The 22,293-nt window shown below is 43.1% G+C and overlaps 1 protein-coding gene across 2 annotated transcripts in view; it reads left to right on the forward strand.

The window, feature by feature from the left end:
- Nucleotides 1-22,022, forward strand: part of usp22 (ubiquitin specific peptidase 22) — a 38,092-nt gene extending 16,070 nt beyond the window's left edge. For both annotated transcript variants that reach the window (XM_039787943.1, XM_039787944.1), the window contains exons 3-13: nt 2,224-2,337; nt 2,868-2,969; nt 8,174-8,340; nt 8,706-8,853; nt 12,738-12,840; nt 15,795-15,953; nt 17,734-17,860; nt 18,525-18,616; nt 18,916-18,978; nt 21,004-21,153; nt 21,253-22,022. In XM_039787943.1, coding sequence (XP_039643877.1) covers nt 2,224-2,337; nt 2,868-2,969; nt 8,174-8,340; nt 8,706-8,853; nt 12,738-12,840; nt 15,795-15,953; nt 17,734-17,860; nt 18,525-18,616; nt 18,916-18,978; nt 21,004-21,153; nt 21,253-21,295 — 1,268 coding nt within the window. In that variant the 3' untranslated portion in view covers nt 21,296-22,022. The remainder of the gene's footprint in view (nt 1-2,223; nt 2,338-2,867; nt 2,970-8,173; nt 8,341-8,705; nt 8,854-12,737; nt 12,841-15,794; nt 15,954-17,733; nt 17,861-18,524; nt 18,617-18,915; nt 18,979-21,003; nt 21,154-21,252) is intronic.
- Nucleotides 22,023-22,293: the final 271 nt, after the last annotated feature.

Below are 22,293 nucleotides of genomic sequence, written 5' to 3' on the forward strand. Positions count from 1 at the left end.
TGAATAAAGAATAAAGGTCTAGGGGGGGGTGGTTTGGCAGATGTTGAGAATCTGCCTGTTTGTTTTTTATCCTTCGCTCGACGTTATCGCTCAGCTCAGAAAGACCCCTGTGTGTGTGTGTGTGTGTGTGTGTGTGTGTGTGTGGGTGTGTGTGTGTGTGTGTGTTAATTAGGTTAGCTGCTGAATCAAACGCTGCAAAATAGAGTGAGAAACCGTCTGATACGGAGGGAGAGAAAAGTATTTTTCTTTCAAAAAAGGGACAGCTCTCCGCAGCCTGCCGAAGAGGTAATTAAGTCGTCTTTAACAAACCCTGTGGAATTAGCCTTCATTAAACCCCCGGCCCCTCCTCCTTCCTGCTTCTCCTCCTCCTCTCTCTCTCTTGCCTTTCTATCTCTTTCATCTAACCCTTTTTTCAGCATTTTCACTCCCAGCGATGTGGTGACTGCTGTTTGCGGGCCTTGTATTGGGCTCGTCCCTGTCTCTATCCTCCTCTGATTTTGCCCTCCTCCCGTTCCCATGGTTACCCGATTGACCTTGTCGATATCCAGAATTGTAAAAAAGGATTTCATGTAATTGCATTTGTCTTGCTCGCTGTCTTTTCTCTTTTTCTCTCTCTCCCCTCAACTTCATTTAAGTTCTGTACTCGAGAGTACTTCCTGCCTTTCTTCCACACCTCCTTACCTTCCTCCATTCTGTCCAGGGCTGCACAGTATGTCCTTATGTTTATTGTCCTCGCCATATCAACTGGCGTGAAAGACACTCGCAAGATTTTTTTTTTGTGTTAGTTGAAAGAAAATATCAGCGGATAACTGCACTTTTATAATGTAACTGGTATTCCTTTTTTTTATTTTTTAATGGTGCCTTTTTATATCCAATTCAAAGTTCAATTTGTTCAATAAAAGAATGTTGGCTCTCAGAGTCACAAAAACTGATGTAAAGTCTGGCACGTGGGCCTGCTGGGATTGGTTGGTTGAAGTCGCGGGAAACTCCGGTTATTGGTCAAACTTGCGGCAAAGTTGCAGTGATTGGTCAAAAAATGTGAGTCGCACCGAATTCACGGGGATTGGTTGAGTTTGCGTGATTTGTTGCTGTTTATTCATCGCAAGTACTATCGTCATCACGATAATCAACAACGTTATCGCATAGCGCATGCTTTCCTCATATCGTGCGACCCTAGTCCTGTCTTCCTCCTCCTTCTGCTTCCTGTGCCCCCACCCCCCTGCTCCCTGCTTCCATACCTGCAGAGGATGAGATTGTCATGGCAACAGGAAACCGGTAGCGGCGGGGTATAGAGCAGGTCAGGAGAGTCAGTGTTTGAACATTTAAGTGAGTGTGAAAGATAGGCGCCTCCCTCCTTCCTTCCTCCCCCCTCCTCACCCTTTGACTCCTCCTGTTAGAGCTGTAACAATTCCAAATTTTACTGTAAAATGAATTGTCTCAGAAATAATTGCGATTGACAATAGACCCTTTTTCATAGTAGGAAAAGCACCGGTGTATTCAAACCCATTAATGATGGCTGCGTTCCACTTAGGAGAGGCCCTGGTGTTGTGCATGCTGACTCACTGAAATAGCTTACTGGGACACTGGATGGAACTGAGCCATCGTTAAGGTTATCAATTTCAGCTGTGCTTTTCCTACTATGACAAGTCAAAATGTCTGCTGTGGAAAAAGGTCCATATAATTGTCCCTTTTAGTCAAAATAAATTAAATATGTATTCCTTTTTAGACCAGATTAAAGTTTAGAATGAATCTGAGTGTATATAGCTTTTTGGTTCTATCACTGTTCTGTGTCCCAGATAATGTAATAACACAGGTAGGCAGCCTGTGAGGTAAACCACGCCTCTCTATATCATAAAAACATGGTGTTCTTCTCTTCAGTGAATGACAAAGGTCCCGAGGAAGGGCCCACTCGTCTCTCTCTCTCTCTCTCTCTCTCTCTCTCTCTCTCCGTCTCTCGGGGTGTCTCTCTCTCTCGGCCGTTCCTGGATGGTGTTAAAAGACAGCTGATATGTCAGCAGATAAGCCTGGCTGTCTGGCACCGCAGCACCATGGCAACGCGGCCCCCGAATAGAGGAAGTCCGAGACACGAAGCCGTTGGCGGTTCACACCGCTCGTAGGGACGCGCCGTGCGAGACTGTCTGTCCCTGCCGTTTTGACTTACCGCTTCCTCATGCATTATTTCTTTTCCTTCCCCTTTTCTCTCCTCCTCGTCTGTCCTCCTAGCCATCGACCTGCTGTATGGAGGGATCTACTGTTTTATGTGCCAAGACTACATTTACGACAAAGACATGGAACAGATCGCCAAAGAGGAACAGAGGAAAGCCTGGAAAATGCAAGGTATGACGGCATAAAACACACACAGCCGTACCAGGACACTGTTGCAGTAGGGCTGGGGGGGGCGGGGGGAATCCTTACAGCATAGTATCGCGAGGTTTTCCCTGGCAATACTGCAGTGTTTCCTCTATGTTGATTTTGTAGTGGCGGCCCGCCAATGGCAAAATTCCTGCTGCCACGTTATCAGAAATGGGGCAGACGCACAATCTAGTCGCGGTTGCTTTTTAAATGATCCTAGAAAAATCCTAATGGAGACACTGTACTGTATCGATACACGAACGCCAAGTATGGATCTTTTTTTTTTCTTCTTCATATATATAAATTACACGTGACAATTTCTCTTTTTGGTACTAGAATAATAAAATAAATTGTTTTTTTTCTTCAGTTCACTAGAATCCAATCGAAGTGAGAGGAACAAACTGAAGAAAAATCTTTTTAGACGAAACAGATGTTGAGGTGTGTGTGTGTGTGTGTGTGTGTGTGTGTGTGTGTGTGTGTGTGTGTGTGTGTGTGTGTGTGTGTGTCACACGCAGGCATAGGGGAGAAGTACTCAACGTGGGAGCCCACCAAGAGGGAGCTAGAGCTGCTCCGCCACAACCCCAAGAGGAGGAGAATCACCTCCAACTGTACTATCGGTTAGTAGCATCTCCTTTCCCCCTCATGCACACACTAGGGCTTTGACTTATATAATTCGAATATTTAAGAAAAAAATATTGATATTCGAACGAATATGAGGCAGCCCTTATAGGCCTGTTATGGCCATTGTTTTTTTTGTAAGTGTGTTTGCTTGTAAACGTTGTTTTCAATTCGGATTCTGAAGCTTTTTCACACACTTTCAAAATGCAACTTGCTTCGGGCCGGTGGCGTGGTAGCGTTGCGCTCGCCCCAAATCATTTCCTGGTTCCCCTTCTCCATAAACAACGTGAAATCACACAAAAAAAGTATAAACATCAGACCGCTTACGTAGGCTACGGTGAAAGCTCCGAACTTCCTGTCAAAGCATACGGTTTGTGTTTAATCCAGGGTCTGACTTTTAATTTTTTTTAAAACAGTCGTGGCAGTGTGTGTTTATTCTGAAAACATCATCGCCTGCCTATTGACCGATACATTGCCCTCTGGTGGACAGAACATATGCGAAGTTTGATACCAGTAGAAGTCTTACTGAAGGCATTTAATGGTCAAAATATTATAAATGAATATTCAAATATATTAGAATATTAATAAACAAACAAATTTCGAATGATTGTTGGGCAAAAGTCAAAGCCCTGGGACACACACACACACACACACACACGCACCCCAGTGTTGGAGAGGATGGCTGTGTAGGCTGCGTGTCAAACTGGGGCCACTCGCTCAGTTTCAGAGAGGGACAGAAGGGAGAGCTCGGAGGGACAAAAGGTCCCTGTTAATGTCAAAAGAGAGGAAACGCCACTACCACCATCATCGACAAATAGGCAAAGTTTACATCTGCACACTTGCATTAAAATGGGACTTTTTAAATTGTCTCATCTAAAAACCATGAGCACTAAACCAAATGTTTACCACTCAGGAAATGTATTCATTTGCTTTAAGCTTCCAAAAAAATAATGTATATCATCTCATTTTTGTAAATTACGCTTTCCCATTTTTACAGACTATAGTGCCAAGAAATGTCAACTCTTTAAACATTTTCATCTGGTTTCCTGGCAAGAGACAGTTAATTCTGGATATTGTATGAATAGGAATAGTAAAACCCGTCACTCTGAACAGGTCTTTCATCTTCTCAAGCACAATTGGGTATATTTGAAAAAAAAAAAAAAAAAAAAATCTTCAAACTTCAAAAACATGTAGTTGACAGCAATTTTGATGAGTGAAAAATAATTAATGATTTGTTGAAAAAAGAAGCAAAACATGAATTTGCTGGTCTCTGTTGACGATTTTTAGGTTTCAGTTTGAAGTCATGTTGGGATCTGGGAACTAGTAATGGCCATGTTTATTTAATTTAATTTTTTTACCATTTTCTGACCAAGAAGATAAGATGGTAACACTTTACTTGAAGGTATCTACGCTACCAGTCAAAAGTTTGGGGTCACTTAGAAATGTCCATTCCAGACAGAGTACCAGCTGAGATCAGTTACATTGTTTTTTGTTTTTTTAATCAGGGCAGCAGTTTTCAGATGACATTATGTGCTTACATAATTGCAAAAGGGTTCTCGACTGTTGTAGAAAGAAGTGGCTGATCCTTAATGCAATATCTACATTGCCCATTATCAGCAACCATTCATCCAATGTTCCAAAGGCACATTCTGTTTACTAATCTGACATCATTTTAAAAGGCTAACTGAGAAATACATTGGAGGACCCTTTTGCAATTATGTAAGCACATAATGTCATCTGAAAACTGCTGCCCTGATTAAAAAAAAAAAAAAATGCAGTTGATCTCTGCTGGTATTCTGTCTATAATGGAGTGGAATGGAAATTTCTAAGTGACCCCAAACTTTTGACCGGTAGTGTACATAAGAGGGACATGACACTGTCATGAACACATGAACCCTAACCCTAACTTGTCATGACAAAAACCAAATGACACTTACTGACAGAAGCTTTATGTCATGAATGTTTATGACTTGTTTATAATGTTTATGACACGTTCATGACAGTGTGATGTCACTCTTATGTAGATACCTTCAAGTAAAGTGTAACCCATAAGATTTATGAAGGGTTAACCGCTAAAGAAATTCAGCACTAAGCCCAGTTCGGACCACAGATTCGCAACGAGACGAAACCGTTTTTAGAACGTCGCAGGGCAAAGACGCAGCGGTCTGAATCAGAGAGCGTCTCGGCTCGACTCAAGCCAGCTGATGGCGGCGGCGCCTGCGACCCAGCTGATCAAGTCTCCTGTTGCTGCTTCTAGAGCGTAAGTGACGTCCCCTTGTTTCAACAGCCGATAGCAGAAGTCAGCTGGTCGAGTCAGTTGCAGACTGTCAGACAGTCGAAATGCGCACCCTTCGGACGGAGGCTCAACGCGCAAGCGCTGTGTGTGTGTGTGTGTGTGTGTGTGTGTGTGTGTGTGTGTGTGTGTGTGTGTGTGTGTGTGTGTGTGTGTGTGTGTGTGTGTGTGTGTGTGTGTGTGTGTGTGTGTGTGTGTGTGTGTGTGTGTGTATATATGTATGTGTATGTATGTATATATGTGTGTGTGTGTGTATATATGTATGTATGTATGTATGTATGTATGTATGTATGTGTATATATATATATATATATATATATATGTATGTGTGTAATATATATGTGTGTGTGTATATATATATATGTGTGTGTGTGTATATATATATATATATATATATATATGAGTGGGAGTTAGTAAAGAGTGACTAAAAGAGAGGTAATGGCGTTGGAACAAAGCAGTGATTCGGAGAAAGAAAACGTTTTACGCCGTTTCATCGCTAGAAATGCGGCTGTAGCAAGTAGAGCCCGACCGATAAAGGATTTTTAAGGCCAATATCAATACAAATATTGGGTGATTTAAAAATCCGATATTCCGATATATGTAGGCTTTTTATATATATATATATATATATATATATATATATATATATATATATATATATATATATATATATATATATATATATCGAAAAAAACAAAAAAAAACTTGTTTGTTTTATTGTCACAACAATAAAGGAATCAGCATATAAATAAAATGTAAAAATAACATAAAAAAATATACAACCTTAAGATATGAAACTTGAAGCGTTAAACACGAGAACAGGGGTGGTGTAGAGCTCCCTCTGCTGGACAAACTATGCAACGCCGCACTCATAACATGGTTTTTATTTAATTTTTTAAATATTAATTTATCGGCCATTATAAATGGCAATACCGATAGTTTGGAAAATGCCTAATAATCGGCCCTCCGATATATCGGTCGGGCTCTAGTAACAAGAATCTGACTATCACTATCCTTATTCATATTTTGAGACGCTACAAATGAAATCCAGCTACAAAAAAAAAAAGCCTGAAAAGTCGGAAGTGAGAGCGGAGGCACAGAGAGTCGTCGCTACGGAGATGATGCTCCGTCTCGTCTAGGTGCGTTGGCGTGAACTGGCAGCCGTCAGAACGTCACAGGCCAGCGTGTTGCAAGTAGTCGCACGTTTTTGCTCATCCAGTCGCGACCCCTTTGGTCAGAACTGGGCGTCACGTGCCGCCCCTACTTCCAACCGACAGTAAGGTGAAAGTCAACGCGGACATCCTACACGGGGACGCACAATACGGTATGTCCGAGACAGCTGGTCAATCGCGCAAATATGAGAGAGAAAAGCTGCAGAATATATCGGAAGCAACAGAGGGAGTACTGGATTGAAGCAGTGGTGGCGTTATGTGTGGGAGTGAGGAGAGCTGGCATACGTTTAACACCGTGCAGCAGCCTGCAGCGACGTGCTCTAGCACCCATTAACATCCCTGGCACTGTCTTAGGCGAGGGAGACTGCACGCCTGGATTGCTCATCGCTGAGAACGCTACCTCAGTCTTTCCTTCCTCCACTGTCCTCTTTCCTCTTCCTCCTTTCCTTCCACCGTCTCTGCTGTTTCTCCTCCTGTGTGTGTGTGTGTGTGTGTGTGTGTGTGTGTGTGTGTGTGTGTGTGTGTGTGTGTGTGTGTGTGTGTGTGTGTGTGTGTGTGTGTGTGTGTGTGTGTGTGTGTGTGTGTGTGTGTGTGTGTGTGTGTGTGTGTGTGTGTGTGTGTGTGTGTGTGTGTGTGTGCCGGGTGCGTGCGCCCGCGGCGCGTGCGTCGCGATGCGTCGTCGCTTAGGGTTGCTCCCTCTTAGTCGACTAATCTGTCATTTTGATCTTAGTCAACTTAGATTTCTTTAGTCGATTAGTCATGTTTTATGCTTTTTTCATGCTGAATGACTTCTTTCCAAGAAACGTACGAGCACATCTCTGGTAAACACAAGAATTAAAGTGGTGCTTTTAGCATGACTCTTTGCGGAGAATCTCAGATTTTACAGATCTGTCGATTTAAATCAACTAATAGATTAGTTGATACAATTGAATGTTAGTCGACTAAGAATTTCTTCAATCGAGCGCAGCCCTAGTGCGCGCACCTCTCAAACAATGTCACTACACGTTCCTGGTTCTCCTTCTCTATTAAACGACGTGAAATCAAGGAGAGGGTTAACTTTTCCTGCTCCAGATTTCCCACCGTGGTCAGAAAGTACAGGGCAGACGCTTTGTTTCTCCCACTATGACTCTAGAGCCGCTACTCGCTCCGAAGCTAATCCCCGTCACTCTCTCACTCGCTCTACCACACTCCCGCATTTACAGACACAAAATTCCCCCCCCCCCCCCCCACGGGGGCCTTCTATTCTCTTAAAAAGATTGACGCGTCACACCCCGGGCGACAATTTCAGGCCCTACACTAGGCTACATAAATCCCTCTTTTAGTCGTCGACCGTTAACAGCACTGCAGCTTAGATGCCCCGCTGCAGCAGCAAAGAAAAAACTCTGTCTCTCCTCAGCTCTTTCTCTCTGTTCTCCCTTTTCTTTTTCTTTTTTTCCTTTATCCCTCCCTCACCCCTCCACCCAAGGGTCCAAAATTAACTTTTTTTTTTTTTTGTCCACCAGCCAAATGGCTAGTGAATGTTCAAATTTGACCAGCCACTCAATAGATAATAACTGTTTGTTTTTTTCTGGCGGGTAGGTGAAGCAAATCTACCAGCCACTTATATTTATTATTATAGCCACGCATATTTTACCTGCATTTAGACCCTGCCTCCACCCATCCATCCATCCATCCGTGCTCTTTGTCTAATCTTTCTTTGTTTTCCAGCTTCTTATTTTCTTATTCCTCTGACCCCCAGGCCTGCGAGGTCTGATAAACCTTGGCAACACATGCTTCATGAACTGCATCGTCCAGGCGCTGACGCACACGCCGCTGCTGCGTGACTTCTTCCTGTCGGACCGGCACAAATGCGAGATGCAGAGCAACTCCTGTTTGGTGTGTGAGATGTCGCAACTCTTCCAGGAGGTAACACTCGACAAAGAATGAGTTCGGTAACACTTGACTTGAAGGTATCTACATAAGAGTGAGATGACACTGTCATGACACATGAACCCTAACCCTAACTTGTCATGACAAAAACCCAATGACACTTACTGAAAGAAGCGTTATGTCATAAACGTTTCTGACTTGTTCATAACGTTTATGACACGTTCATGACAGTGTCATGTCACTCTTATGTAGATACCTTCAAGTCAAGTGTAACCATTGGTTCAAATGGGTAGAAGAAGAGGGATACGAGGCGTAGAAGGAAACGTTCTCTCTCTCTCTCTCTCTCTCTCTCTCTCTCTCTCTCTCTCACCCACCTACTGTACACAACCTTCCTTCTCCAGTTCTACTCAGGCCACCGGTCGCCACACATCCCCTTCCGTCTTCTTCACCTGGTGTGGACCCACGCCCGCCACCTGGCCGGCTACGAGCAGCAGGACGCCCACGAGTTCCTCATCGCGGCGCTGGACGTCCTGCACAGGCACTGCAAAGGTTGGACACACGTGTACACAGAGGCAATACATCTGGTTTTGTTCCTTTATTTGCACATATAAAAAAAAATAAAAAGTTACATATATAGTGGGGGTGGGAAAATAAATCGAAAATCGTATGAATTGTGATTTCTTTTTTTTGGCGACAATTTTTAAAATCAATAATTTCCCCTAGAATTTATATATACTTTTTATTTTTCTTCTTTTTTTTAACCAATGATTCACCTAAATATTTTCTGTTTATATGGTACTGCTGACAGTGATCCGTTTCCAACTAAACGGTGCAAAAGCAGAAAATGTTGGGATGTGCATTCTTCTTAGTTATTTTAGAAACATATCATGTTATATTGTTTGTGTGTATTATCCAACTTTTTCTTTTGTGAAAGAAGGAAAAGAAAATTGCAATATCTAGAATCGCAATAAATGAAAATCGCAATACAGAGCTAATCGGCACCCATGTATCGTGAAGGAATTGAATGAAGAAAAAGGCATATCTTCCCAGCTCTAATATATAACTTGTAAAGAGAAATGTGAAGGAGAATTGCCTAAAAAAAGTGGCATTCTTCAGGCAGCATATCACAAGAAATAATCATGTCAGTCTAACCTATACACGACTGATATGCATCTATCAATATTTTTACACACACATCCAGAACACGGAAGGAAAAAGCCGGACAGGGTCCTAAAAATGTCTTGAGTTAGGTTTTGAATTAAGGTCGTAAATTGTCTTCAGTGTACTGTAAATTTGCTATAGGTATCAAATTAGCGGACAGTGTTTTTAAGATGGTGGGGTAAATTGACACTGATTGTCACAGACGATAGAAATCACCTATTACGTCTTTGGTTGCCTTACCTTAGCCGTAGCCGTAGCTGTTTGTAGTCTATAAAAGATGAGGCCTTTTTTTTAGGAATTTAAGGCTACGTTAGCTAGCTAGTGACGGCCATGATGCATGTATTTCGTCTTATTAGCCGTGCATATTTGAGCTTTTTGGTTTAGGAAAGGAATTTTTTTTTTGTTTTTTTTTTGAGGATGCACAAGTACTCTTAGGACACTATCAAAGGTGCAATATGTAATACTGACACCTTGTGTTTAAAATAGTTACTGCAGTACAAATTCAAAATACTGGAAAGAGTCGTCTCCCCCGCCCCCTCCTCCCACAGACTCGAAGTTCACGGAGGTTGCCAGGCTGAGACCGCAGCATCCACAAAAAGTGTTGCCAGACGCTAGTCTCACATAGCCAGACATTACTCCACAGCGGAGTAGCTAACGTTAGACGCTGGCTATATTGACAGTCATAAAAGCCCACGAGGAGCGCTGTACCCAACTGACACGTCACACTTTTTTGGGTTTAGAATTACAGTAGGAACCGCTAAAAACACAACAACCTCGCCGTCCTCTCCACCCGACGGACAGACACACTTCCTCGGCTTAGAGTTCCAGTTGGAACCGCTAAAAATACCACTACCTTGCCCTACGGTGAGCAGATTTCCCAGAACTAAAACCGGGCCACGCACACGCTTTTTAGATTAGACACAATTTTGCCAACAGCACACGTAGGCCTACTGCTCACAACGTAATGGGGTATCTCAGTTAATATTCATGAATTGTCTTGGTATGTAGCCTACATATCTAAGAAATAGTATTAAAAGACATTGAGTGAGTTTCGTGGGGGACCGACTTTATTTTTCAGAATTAAAGCACTCTTTTGGAAATGCACCCACTGAACGTGCGAAAAACTTTGTGAAAAAGTGTTTTTCATTGCATGGCACTAAACGAATTATTTGGAACTGCTGCCACAGGCTTGAACTAAAGTTGTTATGGTAACACTTTACGGGAAGGGTACATGAATTATGAATTCATGCATGAATTATGAATTCATGATTTGTGCATTACTTCATTCCTTTATATCTTATGAATCACCAGGAATTGATGTTGATGAGTTCATAGCCTATGCATGAACAACATATGCATGAACAACACATCAAATGATAAAATCATACGCTGGACGTCTATTAGTCTTTCTACATGGGTTTAGTTAATGGTCGGGCTGTAATAAGACCCCGTCAGCTATGTAATCGCTGACAACCGGGACAATTTCATAGTGGCTGGTGTAAACCGGGACATTTTATGGTCCTCCGGTAACGTTAGCAGTTAGCAGGGTTAGCATGGCGCCGGTAGCCAGGACCAGTCGGGATCACTTTACTGGCTGTGTCTCAATTGTTTTTGCGAGTAACCAACTCGGGTACTCTAGCTATATAATTCAATGTGAGTAGCTGCACGAATGTTGAAATAACATATAATGCCCGTCCCTAGTAGCCGTGATAAATTAGCCTGAAGCTAATGCTTAGCTAACTGTTCAGGAGGAAATTGGCCAACTCTGCGTCCTTTTGGGCTCTAAGCTGTCACCATCTTTCAAATACATCTCCAATATTTACCAGGGGGTTGTTACGTCTCTGATCACGCAACTGTTAGAAACATGCAGAGTTTTTTTTTTTAGGCCGGGTAGAATCTTTCTCCGTTGATCCGGTTTGTTCGTATGCTGCTTTCATGGCTGTACTACAGCTGTAGCGCGCTGGGTTTGCGTTTTTTTTTTTACCGGTATATCTGGCAACCCGGCCCAGCTGTCTAAATGGGCAGTTGATAACAACACACAGGCCAAAACACAGACAGATATTCCATCACGGAACGGAAATTTCAGAAGGAGAAAATACTGGCATTAGCATTTTTGGATTTATTACAGTAAATACATTACATGTTGGACCATTTTTAAGCTATTAAGTTTGTTATTAATATCTTTATAATGACTCAATAAATTATTTTTTCTATCAAATAATTTTTTTCAAAGTTTTTTGGGTCTTAAGCCTACTACACACCAAGCCGATTATCGGCCGTTGGACAGTCTGGTGAGGTCAGTGACTCGAGTCTGTTCGGTGTGTTCCGTGCCGTCGTCCGTCCGAGGGGCAGTCATTTTCATTTTGGCCAATTTGACATGTATAATCGGCGGGGCGGGCACTACCGGCCTCAAATGACCCATCTGATTGGTAGAGTTCTCACCCGGAAACGGGCAGCGGGATGAGCGTGACTACAGTCTCTCAAAATCGGACGAAAATCTTTCAAACTGACCTTTGTCGATCTGAAATGAAGACCGATTCAGCAACTGCACGGCCTATTTCTCGCTTAAAATGTTTTTCAGAAACATGTTTCGGTGAACTATTTTAGTACAATAAGAGATCGTATTCTGAACGAGCCGCCATGACAGTCTGGCTTTAAATTTCCGGAGAAACCAGACCCACGTGACGTGTTCGTCCAATCAGCTGCCCGTTTTCCATTTTTGGGCGACAATACAGATTAGTGCCGCCTGCTATTACGGAGACGTATTAAGTCTCGTCGCTTTGGTGTGTTCCGAGGCACTTTTTTGACCTACTCGGGGAGACTGATCAGTGTGTCTGGGCCTTTTTAAACTATACGTGTGTGGTGGTATTACTATTAAAAAGTATTAAATTTTACTTTAAAAATGGTGCAAGAACTCTGCAGGAGGAATGACAGAGAGGAGGCTTTTAGCGGAGTGTAGACAGGAGAAGGGCTGGTTGGATGAGTGGAGCTGAGAGGATGAGAAGAGAGGGAGGGAGGGAGAGACAGTGCTGATCTGTCTCAGATCCGCTTCTCTCTTCTGCAGTTTAGAAGCAGAGGGTGGCTGGGAAGTTACACAGCATTGCTTTTAGTGACTGTGTGTGTGTGTGTGTGTGTGTGTGTGTGTGTGTGTGTGTGTGTGTGTGTGTGTGTGTGTGTGTGTGTGTGTGTGTGTGTGTGTGTGTGTGTGTGTGTGTGTGTGTGTGTGTGTGTGTGTGTGTGTGTGTGTGTGTGTGTGTGTTGTATCCACACAGACGACAACGGGAAGAAAGCCAACAACCCCAACCACTGTAACTGCATCATCGACCAAATCTTCACCGGGGGCCTGCAGTCTGACGTCACCTGTCAAGTCTGCCAGTAAGTGCGCTCCGGTGGGAGGTTCTTCCAAAGCAAAAAATAAATAACTAAATAAAAACACAACGCAACAAATCTTTTAGGCCACACTAGAGACTGAATAAAGCCATTTAAATCTTAAAAACAAACCAAGCCGTGATCTTGTACACGACGGCAGTGTCTTTCCACTACAGCTGCATTGTGTGACAGTGTGCCTCCAAAATGACACACTCGCACACACTTCTCGCCTCTCACCGTCCTGGATCCGAATGCTCCCTCCCCCCGCCCCCTTGCCTCCCCCATTGATCAGGCACAAGCGCACACATGCTCAACTGCTACACTGCAGCAACAGCAAAAGCCTTTCATGGTGTACAAGTTGATCTCTAGCTCCACCTGGTGATCAAAACAAGTGTCTGATCTTTCTGCTCGGAGATGCATTTTTCATTTAAGACATTTTAGGAAAATGTTATAATCAGTTTCTCTTCTTTGGATCCAGACAGAATCATTAAGCAGGCCACCTTCGGGTGAAACCGGTATGAACAGATTTTGGAGCATTGATGTCCACAGTTTCTGTGTGACTTGGGTTTGCTTCAGCGTAGGGAACAAAAAACAAACAGTGTGCTCTTAAAGGGATAGTTTGGATGTTTTGAAGTGGGGTTGTATGAGCTACTTCTCCATAGTCAGCGTATTAGCTACTAGGGGTGGGAATCAACTACAATATCATCCTGATACTTATGTCACGATACGATATTACATATTGCAATATTCTGGGATATATTTCCCAATTTCAAATAATGTCATCAAAAGGAAACGTTGGCAACATCTGTTTTATCTTAAAAGATACATAATCTGTTTGTTCATCTCCCTTCAATTTCATTGCTGCAAAACGCAACTGTCAAGCAGACAAACTGACCAACACCTATATAATAAGAGATTGATACTTGGCATCTGCGTATTGATACAGTATTGCGATTTATACTATGCTGTATCGATTAGATACTAGATATTAGAGTCTGAAATAGGATCGCTTGCAAGACATAAGTGGATAATAATGATCAAATTCATTTTTAAGCATACAGTTGAATAATTCTTTATTAGTATAGCACCACAACAGGCGCATAGAAAAGCTTCATAGCAAACTCAGTGATCCACAAATGTGGATTCTGCTGCCTTGCTTTTGTTTATATCCGAAGAGAAGTTCTCTCGTAGGACACGGCTCTAAAAGAAACCCTGCTGCCACAAGGCTTTTTGCTGATTCATGATTTATTCACTTTGCATTCTCCATTTAAAATGTAAGCCTAACATGGTGCCTACTCATCCTTTTGCTTTTCGACAAAATAAATGGATCTTGGATATTCTGTGAAGCCCAGAATATTATAGCACACTGCCACTAGTCGCTGTTTTTAGACAGAATGAGCTCAGCCTTTCAGTCTAGGTCAGTGGTTCTCAAACTTTTTGCAATAATGTTCCCCTTTTTTTAAATATTTTTTTTTAGCCAAGTACCCCCTAAACAGCATACAACAAAAATATTTATTAATTTTACTTATTTCTTGAAAGTGCTGTAGTACAACTAGGAGGAGACAAGTTATAATTGAGGTAAGTTTGGAGACACTACCTTATTTAATCATTAAATTAATAAATATTTTTGTCGGTGTTGTAATTTGTAGATGTCCCTAGCACTCGTCTTACTGCCGGTAGCAGTAGCAGCAGAGAGCAGAAGCCAGCAGTCAAGTGTTACTTAAAATAAACTTCTGGTGTACTTACAAACTTTCCAGTCCATCGTTTTATGAGTACATAACCTATTTGTACTACTGTAGAAGTTTGGGCATTATTAGTGGGGTAATGTACAAGATACACTCTTGGATCCATTAGCGCCTGCGCTAAGCTGTTCAGCTGATAACGCTAACTCGCCCAATGTTCGACCCAGGTGAAAAAAGCTTCTGGGGGGGGTGTTTGGCTCGAGGTCGTGGTGCAAAAGGACCCTAGGGTGAAATTACTCCGAACCATCACTTTAAAAACATGTTTTCCTCTACATGGAAAAGTTTTTTTCACACACAGCATTCCGGGATGGGAGCAAAACGTGCTCAGGTTCATTGGCATTTCTTTAGACCAATCACAATCGCCATGGCTAAGCTTTGCACAAAGCCGCTGCAAAATTATCGTGCGAGAGAAAACTCAGTCAGATAATCTAGCTAGCTGTCTGGATTTACCCTGCAGAGATCGGAGGAGCAGTTAACCATAGTCCTCATAAATCCACCGAATTTAAAATTCAATTAAAAAAAAGTGATGTTTGATTTTTTTTTTTTTTTTTTTTTATATTGACCAGCTTTATTTCCTTATACAGTCGAGGGCATGCATGTTTTGGTGTTAGCACCATGACGGACTGGCAACCTGCCACCACCACCCCCTCCCCCCCCCTCACCCCTAGTCCAATGTGAGCTGGAACAGGCCCCAACTCCCTGCAATTCTGCACAAGATAAGCAGCTTAGAAAAATGATTGACGCCAGTAACAAAGGGAGCTCTTTAGAAAAGATGGTCTCCAGCCAAATTTCCTACGGTCACGAATGCCATCAGCCAATACCGTTAGCTTTGTATCCTTAACTGCCAGCGCTAAGCTTTAGTGTGCATCTGCGTACGATGTTCAGTGGAATTATCTTCATAGCCCAGATGAGCAAGCTTAGCTGCCAACATTAGGAGTGCAAGGCTCTGAGCCGCCGTGCCAAGTAGCTGATGTCTCCCTTTTTTTCCTCTCCCTCTCACTTATGTCTGCCTGAATAAAGGAAAATTACAAAGTGCAGTGTCTTACTGTGCCTCCCATGAAGTGGGTAACAGACGGGAAGACGTGCTAATTAACAAGCAGCGACGCCCTCGAGTCTACATCAGCTATCTACAGCATTTTTTTTTTTATCTTCTCAATGCAGACTCGCTGTCTTGTCTCTCTCTCTCTCTCTCTCTCTCTCTCTCTCTCTCTCTCGTAGCGGTGTCTCGACAACCATAGACCCGTTCTGGGACATCAGCCTGGACCTGCCGGGCTCCTCCACCCCGTTCTGGCCCCTCAGCCCTGGCGGAGACGGATCTGCGCTCAACGGAGAGAGTCACGCCACCGGGGCCACAACACTCACAGACTGTCTGCGCAGGTAACTGACATAACCGTGTTTGTCATATCATTATTTCATAAATGACAATACGTATACACGGTTGGGCGGGACGATTAATTAAGCATTTTACTTCGATTCCAATTGACAAACGATGACTTTGTTGGGGATTAGTGTCCCAGGAAATACTACTTAAGGGGACTGGCATTTTAACTAAACTACGACACTACAATCTTTTAATCTAATCTTTTGTCTAACTAATTGTTTTGGTGCCTAAACTTAACTGTCAAATGTTGAGATTCGAATGTTAGAGCGTGGTCAAGGACAACACCCAGACTCTTAACATGGGTGGGGGGGGGGGGACAACACTAGGGAGTTGTCAACTGTAAGTGAGAAGTTGTTGCATTTTGCCATAGTGGACTTGGTGCCAACGAGGAGAAATTCCATTTTATTGCAGTTAAGTTTGAGAAAATTTTGAGTGGACCAGGAAGAAGTTGCTCCTGTTCCTCAGTTGACTGTGTTTATGTTTTCCTCCATGTTGCATCCACGCCACAGACCGGACAGGGCGGAGTCACGTAAATACACATGCGGTAGTGTGTTTTTAAGGAGAAAGTACATACACACACGGTGGAGAAAGTATTAACGGGATGTCAAAAAAGTCATGAGAAAATTACTTTGGTTAGAGGTTCTGAAGCCCTAATACACAGTTCCCCGGAAACTAATTCCTCTTTTTCCCAAATTGACTGGAGCTACAGGGAGATCAAGATCAAGATTTACCTCATTTTCCCACAAGGTGGGAAATTGGTCTTAGGCACTTAACCCATGCTGCAGTCATAAAAACAAACACAAACAACATGCACAACAGATACTGTACAATACCATACAACAAACCATCAATATGGCCCTAATGGTGTGTAAAACACAACATGGTGTCACCCAGTGCATAGTGTTAAACATTACTCAAAAAATAAAAAATAAAAACCAATAAGTATCAATGCAGAGATCACAAGCACAACAATAACCCCAAATCCCCATCATCAACCCAGGCCTGTTCTGGCTTTTATCTGCAGCTATTTAGGAGCTTAAAAGACACCGGAATAAATTAGTTCTGGAATCGGTTAAGTCTGCAGTAGGGGTGGGAATTACCAGAGGCCCCATGATACGATAGTATCGCAGTACTTATTTCACGATACGACATTATTGCAATGCTTATGTCACGTCACGACATTATCGCGATATTGTCACGATACGACATTACCACCATGCTTATGTCACGATACGACATTATCACGATACTTGTGTCACGATACAGCATTAACAAGATACTTATGTCACGCTACGATATCATAATACTTATGTCACGATACGACATTAACACGCTACTTATGTCGCGATACAATGTTATCATGCTGCTTATGTCACGATACGATATTGTCACAATGCTTATGTCACGATACGATATTGTTGCAATACTTGTGACACGATACAATATTATCAAGATACTGTCACAATAATGTCACAATACGATATAATTGCGATTTCAAGCATATTGCGACATTTTTGTGATATATTGATATATCTGTTTAATCTAAAAAAAAAAAAAAGTATCGTTTCAGTATTGCCTTGGAAAATATTGCAATACTACACTGCATTGATTCCCCCCCCACCCCTACCCACCACCCCCCACCCCTAGTCTGCTGCAAAGAACTCTAAACCTCTTACTGGAGGGCAGCAGCATGAGACGGGCAGCAGCATCCATAAAAGCACCCCCATAGACACAAACACATGGGCACTAAATCTCCTCCTCTCCCGTCTACTGTAGGTTCACCAGGCCAGAGCACCTCGGCAGCAGTGCTAAGATCAAGTGCAGCGGTTGCCATAGTTACCAGGAGTCCACTAAGCAGCTGACCATGAAGAAGCTGCCCATCGTGGCCTGCTTTCACCTCAAAGTAAGTGTTTGCTTTGTCTGCTACTTTAGTGCAGTGGTTCCTAAACTTTTTCACATCAAGGAACCCTAAACTGACACAAATTAGAACCGGAGTTGGCATTCTAAGCTCCGGTGGATTTCTGAGGACTATGGTTAACCGCTCCTCAGATCTCTGCAGGGTAAATCCAGACAGCTAGTTGGACTATCTGTCCAATCTGAGTTTTCTCTCGCACGACTAACTAAAACAACCTTTGCACGTACACATGGTCCACCAAAACAAGCTAGCTAGCAGCTAGGCGAGCATTATAACATGTGTTACAAAGTTATAACGTTTGTCTCTGAAGTAAAGGCTGGACTACAATAGAGCTGTTTGGAGCAGTTTGTGAACAGTGTTTTCTGTTGGAGATGGTAAGTCCCTTTGGGGGGGACTTTTTCACTTTGTAAACTTATAATGTGCACAAAAAGGATACAATAAAGGAAAGAGAAAAGGCCAAAAATCATAATATGAGCACTTCAAAGAAATGAAAAGGGTCTGGCAATGCTGTTTTTGTGTGTTACTTATGGATGAAGATAAATCCCCTTTTGTGCTGGGGATCTCCTGGAAGCCCCTCAAGGACCCCTGGGGGGGGGGGTATTGGTTATCAGAGCGGCGTTTTCTAAAATGTGTTTCTTTGTTTTGCTTTCAGAGGTTTGAGCATTCCGCCAAACTGCGGCGGAAGATCACGACTTATGTCTCCTTCCCGTTGGAGCTGGACATGACCCCCTTCATGGCCTCCAGGTGGGCACAAACTCCAAACATTTCTTCATATCTGTTCAGAGCACTTCATCTGTTCACACCCCTGTATAATCTATTTGTATTTGTTCACATCCGCACGGACTGTATGACCGTAGAATGTAGAAGAATGAGGATACAGGAATTAAAAGAAGGACGAGGAGCACCAAACGGAAAGCCCCACCGCAGTAAACGCTTACTTTGTTCGTCGGCTTTGCTGACGTGCTTTATAAAAGCCACTTTGCCGGCTCTTGCAGGAACAGTCGTTGCTGCCGTGACCGCGTTTTCTCTGCTGTGTGTTTCAGTAAAGAGAGCAGGATGAATGGGCAGTACCAGCAGACCGTGGACCCCTTCAACAATGACAACAAGTAAGTAAGCAGTAAAGCAGCCCTTCCCATCACGGCAGGACATGTACGTCACCAGAGTCATCAGGAGGACCCCCGATATCATTAAAGTCTCTTCACACTCCTGCCCTCAGGAAGGCGCTACAGGAGTGTGAAAGCATGGACAACAAGACTCGCAAACAGCTTCTGTCCACAGGCCATCAGACTCCTGAACATTGCAATATCCCCACACACACACACACACACACACACACACACACACACACACACACACACACACACACACACACACACACTCCATCGTCCCCTCCTAAACCCCTGGACTCACACCACATACAGAGCTGTCCACACACATGGCACTTCATCCATTTTCTTATCTCTATTTTTATCTCTTTTTCAAACTATTTATAACTTTTTTTTTATTATTGTTTGTTTTTTAAAGCGTAACTCAAGCCAAAATGCAACCTAGGGTCTTTTTGTGAATGTACCCGAGTCAAACTTTCGTTTAAAGGCATATTTAGGACGGAAGCACCACTTTTAAGATTGACCGTATTTTCGTTTTTGGGTCAAATGGCCTTTTGAATGGGAGTGCTAGGGTCACTTTTATGCTAGCCTCAAAATCGCTATTTTTAAAACCCTAAGAAGGCTCGACGCAACATGAAACTATGCTCCAAGTATCACCAGGGGCTCTACACCATAACGAAAGCATTGACAACATTGGTTGTGTACACAGAGTTTACTAAAAAGAAAGTTTACAACTCACCGTAGCGCTTGTCGTTTCCGGCTGCTAACACCTCAGCAGTCAAAACGAGCAGATATCTGAATGCGAATGAACGGACTCCATGTGAGGCTCCTTTTTCAACTACAAGGTCAATATTGTTTTTCACTAACGACAAAACAAGAAATAATCCGTGCATTCATATGGAACTAAGGTTTAGGAGAATTCCGTCTTTACTCTCCTCCCTGTTACGTTGCATTCGGACATCGATTGTTTCTGACTGATAAAATGGCTGCGGCCGGAAACAACAACGGTGAGTTGTTGAAAACCTTTCTTTTTAGTAAACTCTGGGTACACAACCAATGTTGTCAATGCTTTTGTTAAGGTGTAGAGCCCCTGGTGAGACTTAGAGCAAAGTTTCATGTTGTGTCGAGCCTTCTTAGTGTTTTAAAAATAGTGATTTTGATGCTAGCATAAAAGTGCCCCTAGCACTCCCATTCAAAAGGCCATTTGACCGAAAAACGGAAATACGGTAAATCTTAAAAGTGGCGCTTCTGTCCTAAATATGGTTTTAAACCAAAGTTTGACTCGGGTACATTCATAAAAACGACCCTAGGTTGCATTTTGGCGAGAGTTACGCTTTAACTTCATTTTATTCCTTGAGTAAGGAAGACTAGCAAAGCAAGCTTTTCATTGCACCGTGTAAGTTGTCTTTCCTGTGCATATGACAATAAACATCTTGAATCTTGAAATAAGGCAAATAAACCAGTATCTGTACCGCCAGATATTCCAAAAGGAACTAGTCCAGAGCTGCAAAGATGAATCGATAAGTTGTCAACTATGAAATGAATCGATGAATCGGTTTGAGTCATTTTTTTATGAAAAAATGTAAAACCTCTCCTATTCCAGCTAATACAGCACCGGTGCCTTAACGACCATCATCTATCAGACCGAATTTTAACGTGGATTTCGGTGCCTCTGAAATGCCTGCGCTTCTCTCGGACGTTAGAGGCAACCGAAACATCTATTTACTGGTGAAATAAGTTATTGTTATAAGTTATTGTTATAAAATGTTTAATAAATCATTAGCAATAAACTAGCCGTTCTTTAATGTCGCTGACTGTCGTTTTGTGCTCCTTTTTAAAAAAAAAAATATATATATATATATATCGTTTTAGCACTGGGAAAATGTTGTTTTCCCTCTATTTTCTTCTCCGGGGGGGAACGCGTTCAACTCGGGCGTGGCGTCCTTCCCAGCGCCGTGTTCCGAGGTAAAATGGAACGCACCAGTAAGCCTCTTCTTTTCTGTCTCTTCCCTGTCCGTTTTCAAGGTACAGTCTATTTGCAGTAGTGAACCACCAGGGGACACTAGAGAGCGGCCATTACACCACCTTCATCCGCCAGCACAAGGACCAGTGGTTCAAATGTGACGACGCCATCATCACCAAGGCCAGCATCAAGGATGTCCTGGATAGCGAAGGGTGAGCCCGGTCGCAGCACTTTGCCCTTTTTGGTGTTTTGTGTTCCTTTTTTGATTAGATTTGCTGCGATGTGACCTCCCGGTACTTTCACCTCCCCAGGTACCTTTTGTTTTATCACAAGCAGTTCCTGGAGTACGAGTAGTTTTCCCTCCACCAGCGCCGCCCGCGGGATGAGACGAGGGATGATGCAAGGATGAGTTGCATGGGAAAAGGTAACCCAGAGTGATGAGAGAGAGAGAGAGAGAGAGAGAGGCATGGGAAACGGAAACGCAACGCCTGCCTGAGTCACTCTTTTAAGTCGCAACTCTCACTCTTAACATGGAACCACCCCTTACTCCATACTAATCTAGTTCCACTCGTACGACATTCAACAACAACAAAAATGAAAAGAACTGCGTGCAAGTGTTTAGGAACCAGACATTTGGGATGGACATTTGTATGGGCCCTGATGGGTTATTGTACAAAATGTTGTTCACTTGAATTCAAAGGAGAAAAGCAGCTGTGATCACCTGCTGTACCGCAAAATCAGCGTGTACTCAACAAGTTCAGGCGATGGACGGAGAGCTCCGTTTCCCGCCTTTTTCCACTTTTTTTTTTTAATTTTCTTTTTTTTTAAGAAACCGACCGATGGGCCAACGTGGCATCATGACTTTGCGTAAACATACACGCCACTTTCCTAAAGCCAAATGGCGTGTTATCTGTACGCATTTTGAGCTTTCCACGTGTACGTCTGCGCTGTATACAGCGGCGCCACGTGGAGTCTTATCGCGAGAACGTGCCGTGCTATCGCGAGAACAATGTCACGCGTGTGTAAAACAATAAACGGTTGGGGTTAGGAAAAGAACATTGGGGAAGGCTTAAAAAAAAAAAAAAGGTTTGCAAACGCCACACGCGGGACACGATCCCGGCTCTCCTGGGTGGAAGTCCTGTGTTTTACCCATCCGCCACGCGGACTCGCATCCTTCCGTACTACTCGCTACGGTGAAAATTCACACGTATTGTAGGTCAATGGCGGCCGAACGGCGTTGATAAACACGCTTAAAAGCGATTATGCGTCTTGATAACACGCCGGAACGGCATACGAATTGGCGTGTCATACATACGCCACTTCATGAGATCAGTCTGGATGGGCAGAAGGTT

This window comes from Perca fluviatilis, chromosome 21 (assembly GCF_010015445.1).
Source record: "Perca fluviatilis chromosome 21, GENO_Pfluv_1.0, whole genome shotgun sequence".
NCBI classification, from domain to species: Eukaryota; Metazoa; Chordata; class Actinopteri; order Perciformes; family Percidae; genus Perca; species Perca fluviatilis.